Raw genomic sequence first — 16,569 nt, 5'->3', positions numbered from 1 at the left:
CAGAAAACTGTATATATTGTTAGCAAAGTAACTGAAAAGTTATCTGGTTGTAAGTTCCTTCCCAAATTTTTATGTCCTAGATTGTTTAACTTAGAGTAAATTACAAGACTGGTCTATGTACTTAACCCAAAATCCCAAATTTGCAAGTTTTGTCTATTTTTTGAAGATTTTTCCTAAGTCATCCCCAACTTTGATACCCTTATTTCATTTATTCATGTGTTCTTGCTGAATTTTTGAGACCCAAAACAACTCAATAAAGAGTTGTTTTTCTAGTGGTTTATAGCAGCCCAAAAAACACCTATTTTGCTGTCAAAAACCTCATGTTTGCTGTCAAAAATTCAAGAACACATCAGCCCTATACAAAGCTGTTTTCAAGTGACCAAATGTGATCCAAAAACCACCTGTTTTGCAGTGAAATTTTGAGAACCCAACAACCAAGTATACCTCTGCTTTTTAGTGACCAAAAGAGACCCAAAAACCCCTTATTTTGCTAATTTTTCGAGAGCTAAACCACCCCAAACAGTAGCTAATTCCCGAACAACCTAAAACACCTAAAAAGCTCATTTTCTTGTTACCATTTTTGAGTATCTAACAGCCCAATAAAAAGATATTTTTGAGTAACAATAAACCCAAAAAAGATCCATCTCTTTTATCTTTAAAAACTTGTATTAAATTCCTCTTTTGAAAACATACTTACAGTATAACAAGAACAAACGTAAAGACTTGACAACATACTTTATGTTTTTTTTCCTGATTTAACACTTCATTTATGTGGACAGTGCAAGATCTTGACAAGGTTGAATTCTGAAAATGTATCAAGTATGTTGGCTTCTCCAAGTATGTTTATGCAGATGATTCAATGGATGATATTGGTGAGATTCCAATTCTATTGGAATGGAATGACGAATTCCAATTCTGTTGGAATGGAATGACGAATTCCAATTCTGTTGGAATCACAGAAGTTGATGCTTGAAGAACGGACCACATTATTCTTTTAGAATGTATTAGTCGTTGTTAGATTTTGATGTTTTCTTCCCTGTTTTGATTGTTTTTTTAGTTGTATTTTTTAACAATAAATGTAATTCTTAACAATTGTTACCCGTATTCTATAAGAAATAATGTATTTTTTGTTTTTATTCTTCAACTGATTGTTCAAGATTTTGTTATTCTACAAGAAGTTGTTATTCTTCAAGGAGTTTTTAAAGTCATCATCAAGAAATAAGTTCAAGAATATTTTTATTATTTATAGTTCAAGAATATTTTTATTTTTGAATATACTCATAAACATATTCTGTCAGAATGTACGAATTAAAAGAATTATAATTCGAAAAATCGGATTTTTAAAATTAATAGAATCTATGATCCCTTAAAAAATGCAATTTTCCTTTATTAAATCTATATTAATTGACTAAATTACCCTTGTAATTAATTAAGATGATTTTTTCAATTATATTTAATTCAATAATATATATTAATCACTTTCTTAAAATAATTAAATTTGATTGGCCCACATTTATGCATACAATAACACAATAATTACTTTAAACAAAATAACCTAAGCCTATATATATATATATATATATATATATATATATATATATATATATATATATATATATATATATATATATATATATATATATATACTAGGTGTAAAAACCCGTGTATTACACGGGTTGATTAAATAAAATAAAATATTAAAATTTAAATAATAAATATTTTTTAAAATAAAATTTTAAAGTAAAGATTGAAGAAACATATTAATTGCAATTTAATATAATATTTATTACATTTGATACTTTACATATATAAATATAAGTATTATGTGGCTTTTTAATTTTAAAAATGAGAAAAAACCATAAATTGACATGTGGATATTATTTATTTAAAAAATATCACAAAATGACAAGTGTCAAAACTCATTAGAGATTGACATGTGGCAAAATTATCTTTATTTATTATAGTAGATGTATATATATATATATATATATATATATATATAGATGTTGGTTCCCTTGAGATAAAAAAAAATAGAGATTGTGAGATATGTGTATAACCGTTTGATTTGCTTATGTTTGTTTCTGAAACTATGCGGTGGCATATTTATAATTATGTTGGTAACTTATTAAACTAATGCCGTTAATTTACGATTGTGGGGCTATTGTTGTAATTTTACAAAGATTGATATGAATTTTGCAGGCTACGATACTGTAACCGCCTATTGTTTTCTTTTCTTTCTCGATCAAGGTCTCAATTCGAACTCTCAGGAAAACCTCTTTTTCTTTCTTTATCTCATTTTGCCCTAGTTTTCGTTTCTTACTTGTTATTGAGAAATCAGTAAATATCTTTAGGACAAAATATAAACGAAGTCGCATCTTCCTTAATCGCAATGAAATGTTAGAATGCGAGTTATTTTTCATTTTATTGATAATGCATGTTTTTATTAATTAGTTAACTGTCGTTTTATGTTGATAATTGTGTTTTTTTGTTTTGATTTAGTAGTTTTTTCGTCATTTTAACTTGATTTTGATGATTGTCTCGTTTAGAGTTGATATGTTTTTTATTATGTTTGTTTGTGGTGGTTTTTGATGTACGTTTTTGTTTATATTTTCACAGATAAGGATTTCAAAAGAAACTATGTTCGAAAAAAATTCAAAAATAAAAAAAATATCGAATGCGGTAGAAGTGCTGTTATTTCCGAAGGTACAGTTCAAAAAAAATCATCTATGATTAGAAGTAGAAATAAACATATAACTTAATGTTTGAAGTTATTTGTTGTAATCATAACTGATTTTTTTATTTTTTCAGTGTATTGAACATAACATTTAGTTATATGTTTATTTTTACTTCTAATCATAGATGATTTTATAAGTTTGTTTATAATCATTGGTAAATAGTAATGATAAATGTATTTTTATGTATCAAACATGAATATAAAGTTATTTTTGTAATCATAACTGATTTTGTGGTTCTTTTAATTGGATTGTATATAACATTTAGTTTGTATTTTTATTTATTGTTCTAATCATAAATGATTCTATACGTCTGTTTATAATCATTAGTGAATAGTAATGATAAATGTATGTTTTATTTTTTACTAACACTATGTTTGTAATGAAAATTGTAGTTAAAAAAGGGAATGTAGATAGCTCAAGGAAGACACGGTCATCTTCCAAAAGAGAGAAGGCAAATGAGGTGTCGCAAACGCGTTCAAAGACATCCAAAAAAACAGCTATTGAACAACCAAAAGTGAAGCTGAGGGTTAAGGTCAAAACTGTAAGTAAGAAGCGTGAACTATCTGATGAAGATGATTCAGATTTTCAGAGTCGTCCTGGATCTTCAAAGAAACCAAACAGAGAAACTAAAGTTTTGAAGAAAGATAAAAAAAAGTTGTTGTTATAAAAGAATTTCTTTCATTAAAGAATAGATGTTCACCCGGGTCATTGTTGGGTGTTATTCAAGGTTTAAGTAGAGAACAGAAGGATTGTGTTAGGGCTATGGGATTTGGGAGTTTGTTAGGGATGAAGATGATTGACGTACCGTTGAAGATTGTTTATTATGTTTTTGATCATTTTAATTTTGAATCTTTGAAGGTGGAGTTTGATAATTGTGAAGTTAGTGTTGATAGTAAGTATGTTCAAGAGATGTTAGGATTACCATCTGGTGGCTCATTACTTTCAAACATGGATTACATTTCGGAGAATAATGAATAGAGTTGTATGTTTGAGTGGAAGAAACATTATGAAAATATTGATAAATTGAGATTGAAACAGCTAAAGAATGAACTTGTTAAAACTAGTGCTGCGGATGACAACTTCAGAATCAATTTTTTGGTTCTTTTTATTAATACTTTCTGTGAGTCTACAAGAATGGGTAAATGTAATCTGAATCCATTGTATTTAATCAGAAGAGATACTGATTTAAGTAGCATTGACTGGTGCGATTACATTGTGGATTGTTTGGTAAGGACGAAGAAGGTTTACAATCCAGAGAAAGAATCTTCTTACTTTTATGGACCAGCAGCATACCTTATGGTACATGAGTTATTTTTTGATATTTACTATTCTTGTTAGTTGTAAAAATATGTTTGTTTTTATAATAAATCATATATGATTTTATTACATATAATCATATATGATTATGTAGTATAATTTTTGTTTAATTATATATTACACATCAAAATCATATATGATGTTATATATGTTATGATGTTATATATGTTTTTTGTAGTTGTTGTATGTGGATACTTTCAAGTTTGATCATTTGCAAGTCACACGTAAACGTCCAACTATTTTTACTGGACGTCAGAGAAGATAAGGTTTCTTGAGGATATTTTACAAGAGAGTGGAGGATTTGGATGTGGACATGTTAATGAAGCATATGTTGAAGAAGAATTTCAAGAATCTGAGTATAATGAGGAGGAATCTGGTGGTGATGATGTTGAATCTGATGGTGAAGAGGATTTATGTGATGAAGATGAAGAAGATTTTGATGTTAATAAAGTTAGTGATGTGGAGGTAATTCTATAGTTTTATTCATGTATGATTTAATTGGTTTATTCATTTATGACTTTTTATGTTTAAGTATTTTAGTTGTAAGTATCTTTTTTCTTATGTAGGTGTATGAAAGTAAAATTTCATGTATGTATCAGAAGATGGAGGATTTGAAAAAGGATCTTGTTGTAAAGATAGATGAGGGAGTGTTGAAGTTTCCCCAAAGTCAAAATTTGAAAATTTGGAAATTATTATTTCTTGTTGAAGATTTAAGCACAAAAAGTTTTGATTTCCGTTATGTTTCACAAAAATATAAAGAATCGATATTAAAACCTGGTTTTGTTCAAGTTAATGATGAAGATTATGGGAATGATTTTCTTAATGATGATGAAAATGTTGAAGATTATGATCAAGGGAAATGTTCTGGTGGTCAGGGGGATGGAAGTGGTCCACATGAGGGCAATATTGGTAAACATCATGTTGAAGGTAAAGGTGATTATGATGAAGATGATGAACAAGGAAATGGAAGTGGATGTAATAAGAAGAGGCCATGAATTTAAATTCTGTTGTCCAAAATGTTACTAAGAGTGTGGGTCTAATTGATAGCCAGGAAGGTGTATCTTTTAGTCAATTTATTTGCGATCCAGTTGTTGAAAGTTTTCTTAAAACTTTGGATCAAGGTAGGCATATTTTATTTTTATATATAGTTTAATCATATATGATTTTAATTTTTTATATTTGAATTTTATAGGTACTGATGGTTGTTTAAATCAGAAACTAGTTGAAGATGATGTGAATTTGAATTTGACTGGTATTGAGGATGGTAAGTATTTATTTATGTATTTTTCATACATAAAATATATATAAATATGTTATATAGATGATTCGTTTATGATTTTAATAATTTAGGGACTGTAAATTTGGGTGAGGATGATCATAAGAATAAAGTAATTTCAGATCGTACTGTTGATAAAATTATTGTAGCAAAGAAGGATGGAGAAGGTGAAGATGTTGAAGATTGTTCAAATAAAAATAAATATGGAGGTAATTTGTTTATAATTATTGTTTATTCATATATAACTGTGTTTATAATTATTGTTTATTCATATATGATTTTTATAATTTTATTGGGTAGAAAATGTTGAAGATTGTTCAAATAAAAACAAGGATTCAAATGAGACTCGATCATTGAAAAATGATCTTGTTCCAAGTTTTAGTCTTGGATTTAGTCAAGATTATGAAGGTTCCAAGAAGTCATCTCAAAGTCAAATTTCTTCTGAACGGATGATAAAGAAAAAGATTAAGGATAGAGTTATTTTGGGAAAACCAAGTGCTGGTCCAGAGTGTGTTATTCCAAATGTTGATGTTATTGATGCTAGTCCAGTTTCTTTTGCACCCCTTTTGGGTACATTAGAAAGACCATCAAAACCTGTTTCTGGCAAACATAAAGATATAAATGAAGAAGCAACACAGTAGTGGATGTCAAAGGAAAGAGACAAATGAAGTTTTCTTATGCTTATAAGTCACCAGTTAAGGAAAGATTGATTGATTTTAAACCTAGTTTGACACAAGTAGAAAATGTTGTTTGTGAATGGCTTTTCAATCTTCATGTAAATCCAGGGTAATTTTTTTTAATATAATTTTTTATGTTTATAATTATATTTTTTTATTTTAAATAACATTTAAATAAATATATACAGGGATATTGTATTGCTTATGGAAACAGATGTTATTGGGTTTAGAGCTAATTATGAAAGTCTTTATAAAAAAACCCATTTTCATGTTAGTGTTCTTGACTCATGGTCTCGTATACTAAATCATCAAGAGAAATTCAGAGATGTTGTTAATTCTCCACTCAGATTGTTCATGAATTCTGACACTGTAAGTTTTTATTTTATTCTTTGCTTTTCATATGTTGATAATCATTAATAATTTTTTCTATTAAATATTTACATGTTAGTATATAATCATTTATGATTTTCTTATATTACAGACTTTGTCATTTGAATATACTCATTTGAATGAAACTACAAAATATAAAGTTTTCAAGGAGAGCTTTTCTCGCAGTGTTTCTGGTGATAGAGACTTGAAGGTTTTGAAGGATGTTGATATGGTATATTTAATTTTTTATACATTTATATATATATATATATATATATATATATATATATATATATATATATATATATATATATATTAATATTTTATTTCTAATATTATACATGTTGATGTTAGGTATTTTCCCCGGTTTTGAGGCATGAGCACATATATCTTATTGTTATGAATTTGAAGAAACGTGCTTTTAAGGTTATTGATAATGGTGCAGATGATGCTGATTTCGATGATAAGTATGGTGCAGTTTTTAAACCTCTTGTAAGTTTCAAATGATATTTATTCTTTAGATTTGAAATCATATATGATATGTTTTATAATTATTATACTTATATTTTTCTGACTTGAAATCATATATGATTTTCAGAAAAAGTTTTTTTTAAAAGTATCTAAAAGAGATCGATCATGTTAAAGCAAATAAAATGGCTGATAAAAATCTTACTCCAGTAAGATTGACAATGCCATGGAGGACAGTTTATAACAAAGTGGATTGTGGAGTTTTTGCTATGAGACATATGTAGATTTATTTTGGAGAAAAATGTTCTAAATGGAAATGTGGTCTTCCAAAAGAAGGTCCTTCTCAAGAAAAAATTCTGGAGAAGTTGAGAATGAAATATACAGCAACAATTTTAACTTCTGAGATTAATAAAAAGCATGATGACGTGTTGAAAGCTGCATATGAGTATCAAAAAGTTGATCCAAAATTTCGTGGTAAGCATGCATATGATGCTCAATGGAATGTAGAAACAAGGCTGTCAAATTTTTTTTTATTGAATATTTTCTTATTGATGATGTTATAAGAACAAGGTTGTTTATGTTGTGTATGTTATGGATATTGTGAAGAATGTTTGTTTTTATGATGATGGAAAACATGGTGATGGAAAACAACTTAATATGTGTTTTGGTGGATTTTATTATCTAAGTTTGTTCGTGTGAATTAAGTTATTGAATGTTAATCATAAGTGATTATGTTATATTTTTATATCTAATTTATGTTTTTAGTATTGATTATATGTTGCTTATATGTAATCATTAGTGATTGTATCGATTATTTTTTTCTGTTTTTGTAATCATAAATGATTATATTTGTTGTACAACACATTATTATTTATTATATATTTTTCTTGATAATTGAGCTTATCTTTACTACATGGAATACATCACCATGCAGAATCTTATCTTTGTAAGATTTTAGTTTTATTTTTTAGTGTTTGTATTGAAGAATCTTTTCTTTATAAATGAAAACTGATTGGTACAGCCATATATTGTATTTTTGATAAGTAATTATGTTTGTATAAATGGGGTAGCCTCGTGCTACCCCTTATATTTCTTCAAAGATGAGTCCTTATACTTCCAAATGGTTAGTTTTGTTTATTAATTTCTTCAATTTTTATATATCACCATTATTTATTTATGATGTAAACAACTTCCATTTTGTTTCAGGTAAAATATGGAGTCTATAAGTCTAAAAGAACTAATTTTGCTATATCTAATAACATGTTCCCCATTTTTTCAAGATTCTTGTTCTTTTATTTGTAGCTAGATTTTCATATAGATTGTAGCTGACTCCAAGAATGCCTCTTCCACCATTACTTAAAAAGTTTATCTTCATTGAACATATCAGATCTTTACTAGATTTCTTTGAAGTAGAGGAATGTTGTTCATTTAAAGAAGATTTCTTTTTAATGAACAACATTTCTCTGCATCAGATATGTAGTAAAGATGTGTTATGTTCAATGGAGATAATCTTTCTAAGTAATGGTGGAAGAGTTCTTGGAGTCAGCTACAATTTGTATGAAAATCTAGCTAGGAATATGAAGAACAAGAATCTTGGAAAATGGGGAACGTGATATTTGAGACTTGTGAAATTGTTTGTTATTGAAGATTTTATCATGTTTGATGTTATTCTATGATGATGAATATTGTTATCTTTAGATTTTTTATGAGCAGTGTTGTATATTTGTTAGGAACAATGTTGTTGTATATGGTTATATGTAATGGTTAGATGTTTTTTATGTGTAATCATATTTTTAATCACTTATGATTAAACAAAACATATGAAGTAATATTACATAATTTTATGATTATACAGATGAATATTGTATATGGTTATGTGTAATGATTACACGTATTGAATAACAGTTTATATGTAATCTTAAATGCTTGTAGTAACATTTAATAGAAGTTTAATCATGAATGAATATATTATCAAATCAAAGAAAGAATTATCAAAGTAGATTAAATCCAGTAGACAAAATCATAGTAAATTCTATTTTATAAAAAGAGTAAAGTGTACTAAACAAAAAGTATATTATTTTGAAAAACAAATTCATGACTTATTCATTACTGATTAAAGCAGTAAATATCTATGTAGCTTTTGATGATTGTTCTACTGCAAGTTTGATTGGGCATGTCCACAAGTTATGAGGAGCCCTTTCTCCACATCCTGAGCATCTTCTTGTTTGCTTGTTTGAATTTTTATACTCTATTTCTGCTGCACTTTGAATTCTACTTTTCTTTCCGCATCCTTTATTGCTTTGAACATTTGGAACATTGATGTCAATATCTTTTGGAATAGTTATGCCCATAAGCTTTCCTACCTCTTCAACATCTGTCCTATTCTTCTGCAATTCATTTGTAGGATCGTTTTCATATTCTTGCAGCATGCTTTCTGTTTTCTTAACAAACAAATCCATTTTTTCTTTATTTTTTCTTACGTATTCCAAACGTGCTTCAAAGTTGTAGTATGCTTGATTGACAAATCTGTTAATTTCACTGTCTTCTGTATCATACACATGTCTACCAAAATTATAATGCCTTGATATCACATCCTTTCTCCAACGATTCTTAATGTACTGTTCAGGTATCTCCTTAATTCCATGTTTCATGAGTATGTTGAATGCATGTCTGCACAAAGTCCCAAAGCGGTTAAAGTGTTCACATGTACATTTTACATCATTTGTTGGAAGTTTTATTTCTACCTGTTCAAAATAAAATTAAAGCATTAAGTGTTTTATAATCATAACTGAATATTTTTTTATATTATGTGTTGATTCAACAAAATTTAAAATAAGAATATATTACCTCAAATTCTGTTTTTAGATCACTTTTTTTGTTCAGTTGTTCCACTTTGTATAACTCCCATCCATTTTTTGTTCCAAGATGTTCGTATTGGCAATACCAGGAACCTTTATAGATTTCTTTCTGTACTTCATAAAACAATGTACTTGTATAAACTTTTGCAGCATGTTTTTCTATTGGTCGTGGTGAAATAAATTTATATACCGCCTTCTTTGTTTGATGATCAAGCTCTTGTTGTGTATTTCTTTGTTTTTGAATTGTTGTGCCATAGTTCATCATGAAATGTAAAAGTAAATTTCCAGATTGAGAGTAAGTGTTGAAGAAGGAATTCATGCTTTCTGATCTTGAAGTGGTTTTCATCAATCCAAACATTCTTGTGTCACTGAAGTATGCAGGTATCCATTTGTCACGTAATTCAAACATATCATTGAACCATCTTTTATCTTCCAGATTGAATTCATTAATAATCAAATCCCACTTCTTTTCAAATTCATCAGGTTTGATATGCATGTTCCAAACAAGCTTGTTAAATCTTTTCTTGAAGTCTTTGTTTTTAAATAAATCTCCAGTAACCTATGAATGAAATTTTTTGCTTATATAAGTATAAATTATATACCTATTTCGATATATCATATATGATTAATCATATATGATTACTGTAATGTAGGATATATCATCTATGATTAATCATATATCATATATGTATTGTAATCATATATGTTTAATCATATATGATTATATAATCATATATGATTAATCATATATCATATATGAGTAATCATATATGATTACTGTAATGTAGGATATATCATGTATGATTAATCATATATCATATATGTACTGTAATCATATATGATTAATCATATATGATTATATATGATTAATCATATATGATTATATAATCATATATTATTATATAATCATATATGATTAATCATATATCATATATGTATGATTAATCATATATTATATATGTATGATTAATCATATATGATTAATCATATATGATTATATAATCGTATTATATAATCATATATGATTATATATGATTATATACTGTATCATCATAATCATAGTATGATATATGAGAACTTATATTATTATAATCATATATGATTAATCATATGTAATCATATATGATTATATAATCATATTATTAAAATACTTAACTATATATCATTATATCAATCATATATGATTAATCATATATGATTAAGTATTTTAATAATATAATTATATAATCACATATGATTATATACTGTATTATCATATTACATACTATGTAATCATATATGTTTATACAGTATGGTATCTGATAATTCATATTATTAGAATAGTTAATCATATATGATTAATCATATATGGTTATATAGTATGATATCTGATAACTCATATATGAATCATCTGTCATAATACTATATAATCATATATGATTACATAATGTATTTTTATTATACCTTTGCTTGCACTTTTTTCATTATGTGCCACATGCATAGTCTGTGTCTTGAATTTGGTAAGACAGATTCCACTGCTTGTTTTATTGCTGCATCTTGATCAGTTAGAACAATTTTTGGTGCTTTCCCTTCATGAGCTCAAAGAAAAGCTTTAAGCAGCCATTCATACGACTCAATTGTCTCTCTACTCAGCAACCCAGCACCAACAGTAACTGATTTCTTGTGGTGGTCAATTGTTGTGAATGGAACAAATACCATTTTATACCTATATAAAGAAAATGTGTTTAGTACAATCATATTTGATTAATAGTATGTTTGAATTTATATAAATTAACTTACTTGTTTGTTCTAAAATTTGCATCAAAAGATATAACTTCTCCAAACTCTGCATAAAAATCCTTTTCTCTTTCATTTGCCCAAAACATAGCAGCCAACAGATCTCCATCACGTAGGAACTCAAATGAATAATTTGGGTAATGATATCTACGATCATTCATTTTGTTTATCATTATTTGAGCATCCTTGTAACATAAGATTCTATTTACTCCTCTCCTCAAGTTTTTGTAGTATGTTACCTTCGCCCCTACATATTCATATCCTCCTTTCAAAACTGCTCGTATTTTGTGAGCCGTTGTGGGACCAATTTTAGCTTTTGATGCACGTACTACAAACTCTTTTTCAGAATATGACATCTTTCTTGCCTTTTTCGTATAAGGTCTTTCCTCAATACTTTCCAGTGGGTGGTTGCGCATTTCAAAGAATTTCTTAACTTTGTAATCTGTTGTTCCATAAACATTTTCAAATATAATCTTTGCTGTATACCCAGTAATTATCTTGTTTGAATTTGGTTTCCTCTTAACAGAACTTGTAGCCAACGTATCACAAGGTTTTGGTTTATCCTTGCCACCCCTATTTCATATAACATATTTTTCTTTTATTTTTTGGCTATTGTATTTTGATTGGCTACTCAGTCTTGTATGAAAGCCTGCCATTTCTGCATAATCCGTATACATTTTTACTGCCAAATTTAGTGATTTGAAAACATTTTTTACAACTAGTACAAATTCTGTAGGGACATCTGGTTTATATTCAGATTCTTCAATTATGTTACTGCAATATGATTCATTTGTTGAATTGGAACTTTCACCTGATAAAAGCAGAGAATGACAAATATGTTATTATATAATTTTATGTTGCAATAATCATATGTGATTAACGATATGTATTTATATTTTAGTATAAAAAATCATATATGATTTTAGATATTAATATATTATTAGATGTTAAATCATATTTATTTGGACATTGTATTATATTATTGATCATATAATATATTGTGTAATCATAAATTATTATACGTATCAATTTATAAATAATCATACTTGATATTGTTTAATCATGTATGATTAATCATATGTATTTGTAGTTTGTAATATATGATTAATCCTATTTTATGATGTATAATCATATATGATTATTCATCCAAATGTAATATTAATATAGATTTCAATTTGAAAACATATATGATAAATCATAATTACAAACTATAAATACATATGATTAATCATAGATATGAACAGTCATATATGATTATTCATCCTTATATGATTAAATCACATATTGTATTGTATAATCATATATGATTATTCATAATTTATATTGTATAATAAAAGAATCAGAATGAAGTGTAGAAATCGTCATGTAATATGTAGTATTAAAACGAATTAGTTGTACCTTCAATAGGAATCGTATTTTGAAGTTCTTCAGAAGTGAAAGAAATTGAATTGATTTGTTCGTCGTTACGAGATGAATTGATTTCAACTATAATAGTATCAGTTGCGATCGACTTGTCAATTTCTTTTGGATTCGACATCATTTATGAAAATTGATTTTGATTCGATTTTCAAATGCTTTGTTTATGATTGCGAGGTGCTTGTTTCTTCGATTTGAGGTTTGTATCTCGTATTTATGAGGATATGAACTGATGCTCTGTTTCGATCGTTTTTTTCGATTTGAAGATTGTGAATAATTTGATAACAGATTCAGTAAAAATAGGATCTTTTTTATTATATTGAATGATTTGTTGAAGATTGGATGATATGATTACGTGACTGATACTGAAAATCGATGATTTAACGATATGATGATTTTTTGAGAAAGAAGGTGTCCGTTTTCTAAACATTAATTTGAAGTTTACTGTTATACCCCTTAATCATTTAACAGTTGACGTTAGTTGACGTTAAGTTCCATTGGCTGATATTTAATCTCACAATCTCTAATTTTTTATTAATCTCAAGGGAACCATCCCCTATATATATATATATATATATATATATATATATATATATATATATATATATATATATATATATATATATATATATATATATATATATATATACACACACACACACACGATGATGAAAATATAAAATATCTATCTCAACTAATTAATTTTAATAATAGTTAAAAAATAATGATAAATAAAAAAAATAGTTTAATTATTTTCATGTATAATCCACATATAAAAACGATTAAGATGATATAGTTTTAATATATTTTTATATTATCATATAATTAAAATATTTAGAGTAAATTACATGATTCGTCCCTGATTCGAGTGTCAAATTGCACGTTTAGTGCCTATTTATAAAAAATTAATTGATAAATTATAAACAAATTAAAAATAACGGAAAAAGAAATAGACAAGGGTATTATAGTCATTTTATGTCTGGTAGGGACAAATCGTGCAACTTTTAATAATATAAGGGACGGTCCGAGTTAATTTTTGAAAATAGAGACTAAACGCGTAATTTGACATTCGGACCAGGGACGAATCGTGTAATTTACTCAAATATTTAAAATAGTTTTTATCTATATAATACGAAAATTATTATTTTATAATTCATGACAACAAAATAATTTATTAGATTTTTGTGCATTGCACGGACATTCGCCTAGTTTGATTTATATCCTAATTTAATTATCCAACGTATAAAATCTTAAATGTTTAAGATAACTTTTTTATTAAAATAAAATAAGATCAAATAATCGTAATCATTTTTACTTACCAATCTAACATAACTCGTGTAGATCAAATAGAGTATCATAAAGTTTTCGTAGTCGTGATGTGGGTTCCATTTGACAAAAAAATAAAAAATAAAAATAAAAATAAAAAATATTAAACTAAGAATAATATTCCAATTTGGATAACGATTTTTTTTTCTATATCTTGAATTATTTTATTTCGAATTGATGTTAGGTTTCAGACTTGAAGACTGAAAATAGTGTATGGTCATAAATAAATTATTTTTCTATATTATTTGCTAAATTTACAATTTAGCTAAGGGTAGTATGGTAATTAATGTAGAATTATTGAGAAACCCAATCAACCATGCATTGCATATTTATACAAAGGTTAGGAGTCCTTTATTCAATCATCACCTCGACATTCTTGCCCAAAATGAGAAAGCTTCAATGGGGTTTTTTGGTTATGCTCCTTTTGAACTTGGAGACTCTATCTATCGCTTGTCCAACATGTGAACCACCATCTCCACCTACTAAACCACCATATCTCCCACCAATTATGGTCAAACCACAACCATCACCTCCAAAATTCACCCCACCAGTGTATAAACCACCGCCACAATCATCTCCACCCTCCTTTCCAAAACCACCAACCACCAGTCCTGCTCCTCCAACTATCAAACCACCTTATTCCCCTAAACCACCATTTATACATCCACCCACCGTTAAACCACCAACCACCACACCTAGTCCGACTCCACCAACAACTAAGCCACCCTCCGTACATCCACCCATCGTTAAACCACCTTATTTCCCAAAGCCACCATCCGTACACCCACCCGTCGTTAAACCACCTTATTTCCCAAAGCCACCATTCTTACATCCACCCGTGGTTAAACCACCTTATTTCCCAAAGCCACCATCCGTACATCCACCCGTGGTTAAACCACCTTATTTCCCAAAGCCACCATTCGGTCATCCACCCATTGTTAAACCACCTTATTTCCCAAAGCCACCATTCGTACATCCACCCATCGTCAAACCACCATTTATACATCCACCCATTGACAACCCACCATTGGTACGTCCGCCATTTGTACATCCGCCAATAGTAAAACCACCATTTGTACATCCACCTTTTTGGCCAAAACCACCTCTTTTGTTTCCACCGGTAGAAATACCACCAAAAATATATCCACCTAGTCATCCTATGCCACCGGTAATTTTGCCACCAATTTATCCACATTATGCGTCACCACCGCCGCCGCCGCCACCACCACCACCACCACGTGTCACAAAACCACCACCTACTCCAGTAATTTTTCCACCACCAACTGCTAAAAGACCACCTCATCCACCAATAGTGCATCCTCCTCCATCACCAGTTGTAAAGCCATGCCCACCACCACCACCACCTCCAATACCATGCCCACCACCCCCACCGCCGTCAGTGCCATGCCCGCCACCATTGAAATCGGTGCAAGAAAAATCTTGAAGTGAAAGTTTGTAACGGGAAATAAAATGTATAAGCGACTCTTAAATATATGTATGCTCTTAATAAGTAGGAATTCCTTCATAAAAGGAGAACTAAAACCATATTAAGATGTTTTGATGCATTTTAAAAAATATATGTTATTTCTTGGTTGTACATTCATGCGTAAACTCTCTCTCTCTCTCTCTCTCTCTCTCTCTCTCTCTCTCTCTCTCTCTCTCTCTCTCTCTCTCTCTCTCTCTCTCTCTCTCTCTCTCTCTCTCTCTCTCTCTCTCTCTCTCTCTCTCTCTCTCTCTCTCTCTCTCTCTCTCTCTCTCTCTCTCTCTCTCTCTCTCTCTCTCTCTCTCTCTGTGTGTGTTGAGCAATTAATTACTGCATGCTGCATGCAGATTTGATGCTTCCTATAAGTGGCGAAGAAGTTGGTGTTAAATCCTTCAAGTGGGTTAAATATGAGATCATATTGGTAAATTCGGTTTCTAATGTTAATATGTAAAAAGGTAGTGGAATTTAATAACATGAGGATTTGTTCAATTTGTTTGATATGATGCAAAATAAGCATTCAATAGAAGAAATCTGACAAATATATATGAAAAAATGCTTCGAATTAAATATGCATCCGTAATTTACTACATGCATTGCTACATAATAAAACTCGGTACCTAAATTACGAATAACTACGAAATTGGCTATGTAATATGATTTCGTAGCTATCCGGCTACGAAATTGTCTACAAAGTCGATTTTACTTAATATCCAGCTACGTATGTTGCAATAGAGAGAATCAAAGATGATTTTCAAGTATTCTTAATTAATTAATCTTCAATAATGAGAGTTGAATGAATATATACACACACTAATCGACTAACTAACACAACTAACTGTACAGAGAAAAGACGAAAATACCCTTTAGG

General features: G+C 28.6%; 2 protein-coding genes across 2 annotated transcripts; one reads left to right on the top strand and one right to left on the bottom strand.

The window, feature by feature from the left end:
* Nucleotides 1-8,971: 8,971 nt before the first annotated feature.
* Nucleotides 8,972-13,013, bottom strand: LOC145131469 (protein FAR-RED IMPAIRED RESPONSE 1-like). Its single transcript, XM_079066149.1, has 8 exons — nucleotides 12,875-13,013; nucleotides 12,152-12,287; nucleotides 11,480-12,049; nucleotides 11,344-11,405; nucleotides 11,144-11,268; nucleotides 9,891-10,259; nucleotides 9,690-9,809; nucleotides 8,972-9,586 (listed from the first exon to the last, which is right to left on the bottom strand). The coding sequence occupies exons 1-8, from the start codon at nucleotides 13,011-13,013 to the stop codon at nucleotides 8,972-8,974; spliced, it is 2,136 nt and encodes a 711-aa protein (XP_078922275.1).
* Nucleotides 13,014-14,585: 1,572 nt separating this feature from the next.
* On the top strand, nucleotides 14,586-15,815 carry LOC145128413 (uncharacterized). The gene has a single exon (XM_079063208.1). It carries the CDS (start codon nucleotides 14,604-14,606, stop codon nucleotides 15,660-15,662), a length of 1,059 nt encoding a protein of 352 aa, XP_078919334.1. The 5' UTR covers nucleotides 14,586-14,603; the 3' UTR covers nucleotides 15,663-15,815.
* Nucleotides 15,816-16,569: the final 754 nt, after the last annotated feature.

The sequence above is a fragment of the Lactuca virosa genome, chromosome 8, assembly GCF_052849685.1.
Source record: "Lactuca virosa cultivar CGN04683 chromosome 8, Lactuca_virosa_CGN04683_v6, whole genome shotgun sequence".
Taxonomy (NCBI): Eukaryota; Viridiplantae; Streptophyta; class Magnoliopsida; order Asterales; family Asteraceae; genus Lactuca; species Lactuca virosa.
This window is presented reverse-complemented; position numbering and strand designations above follow the sequence as displayed.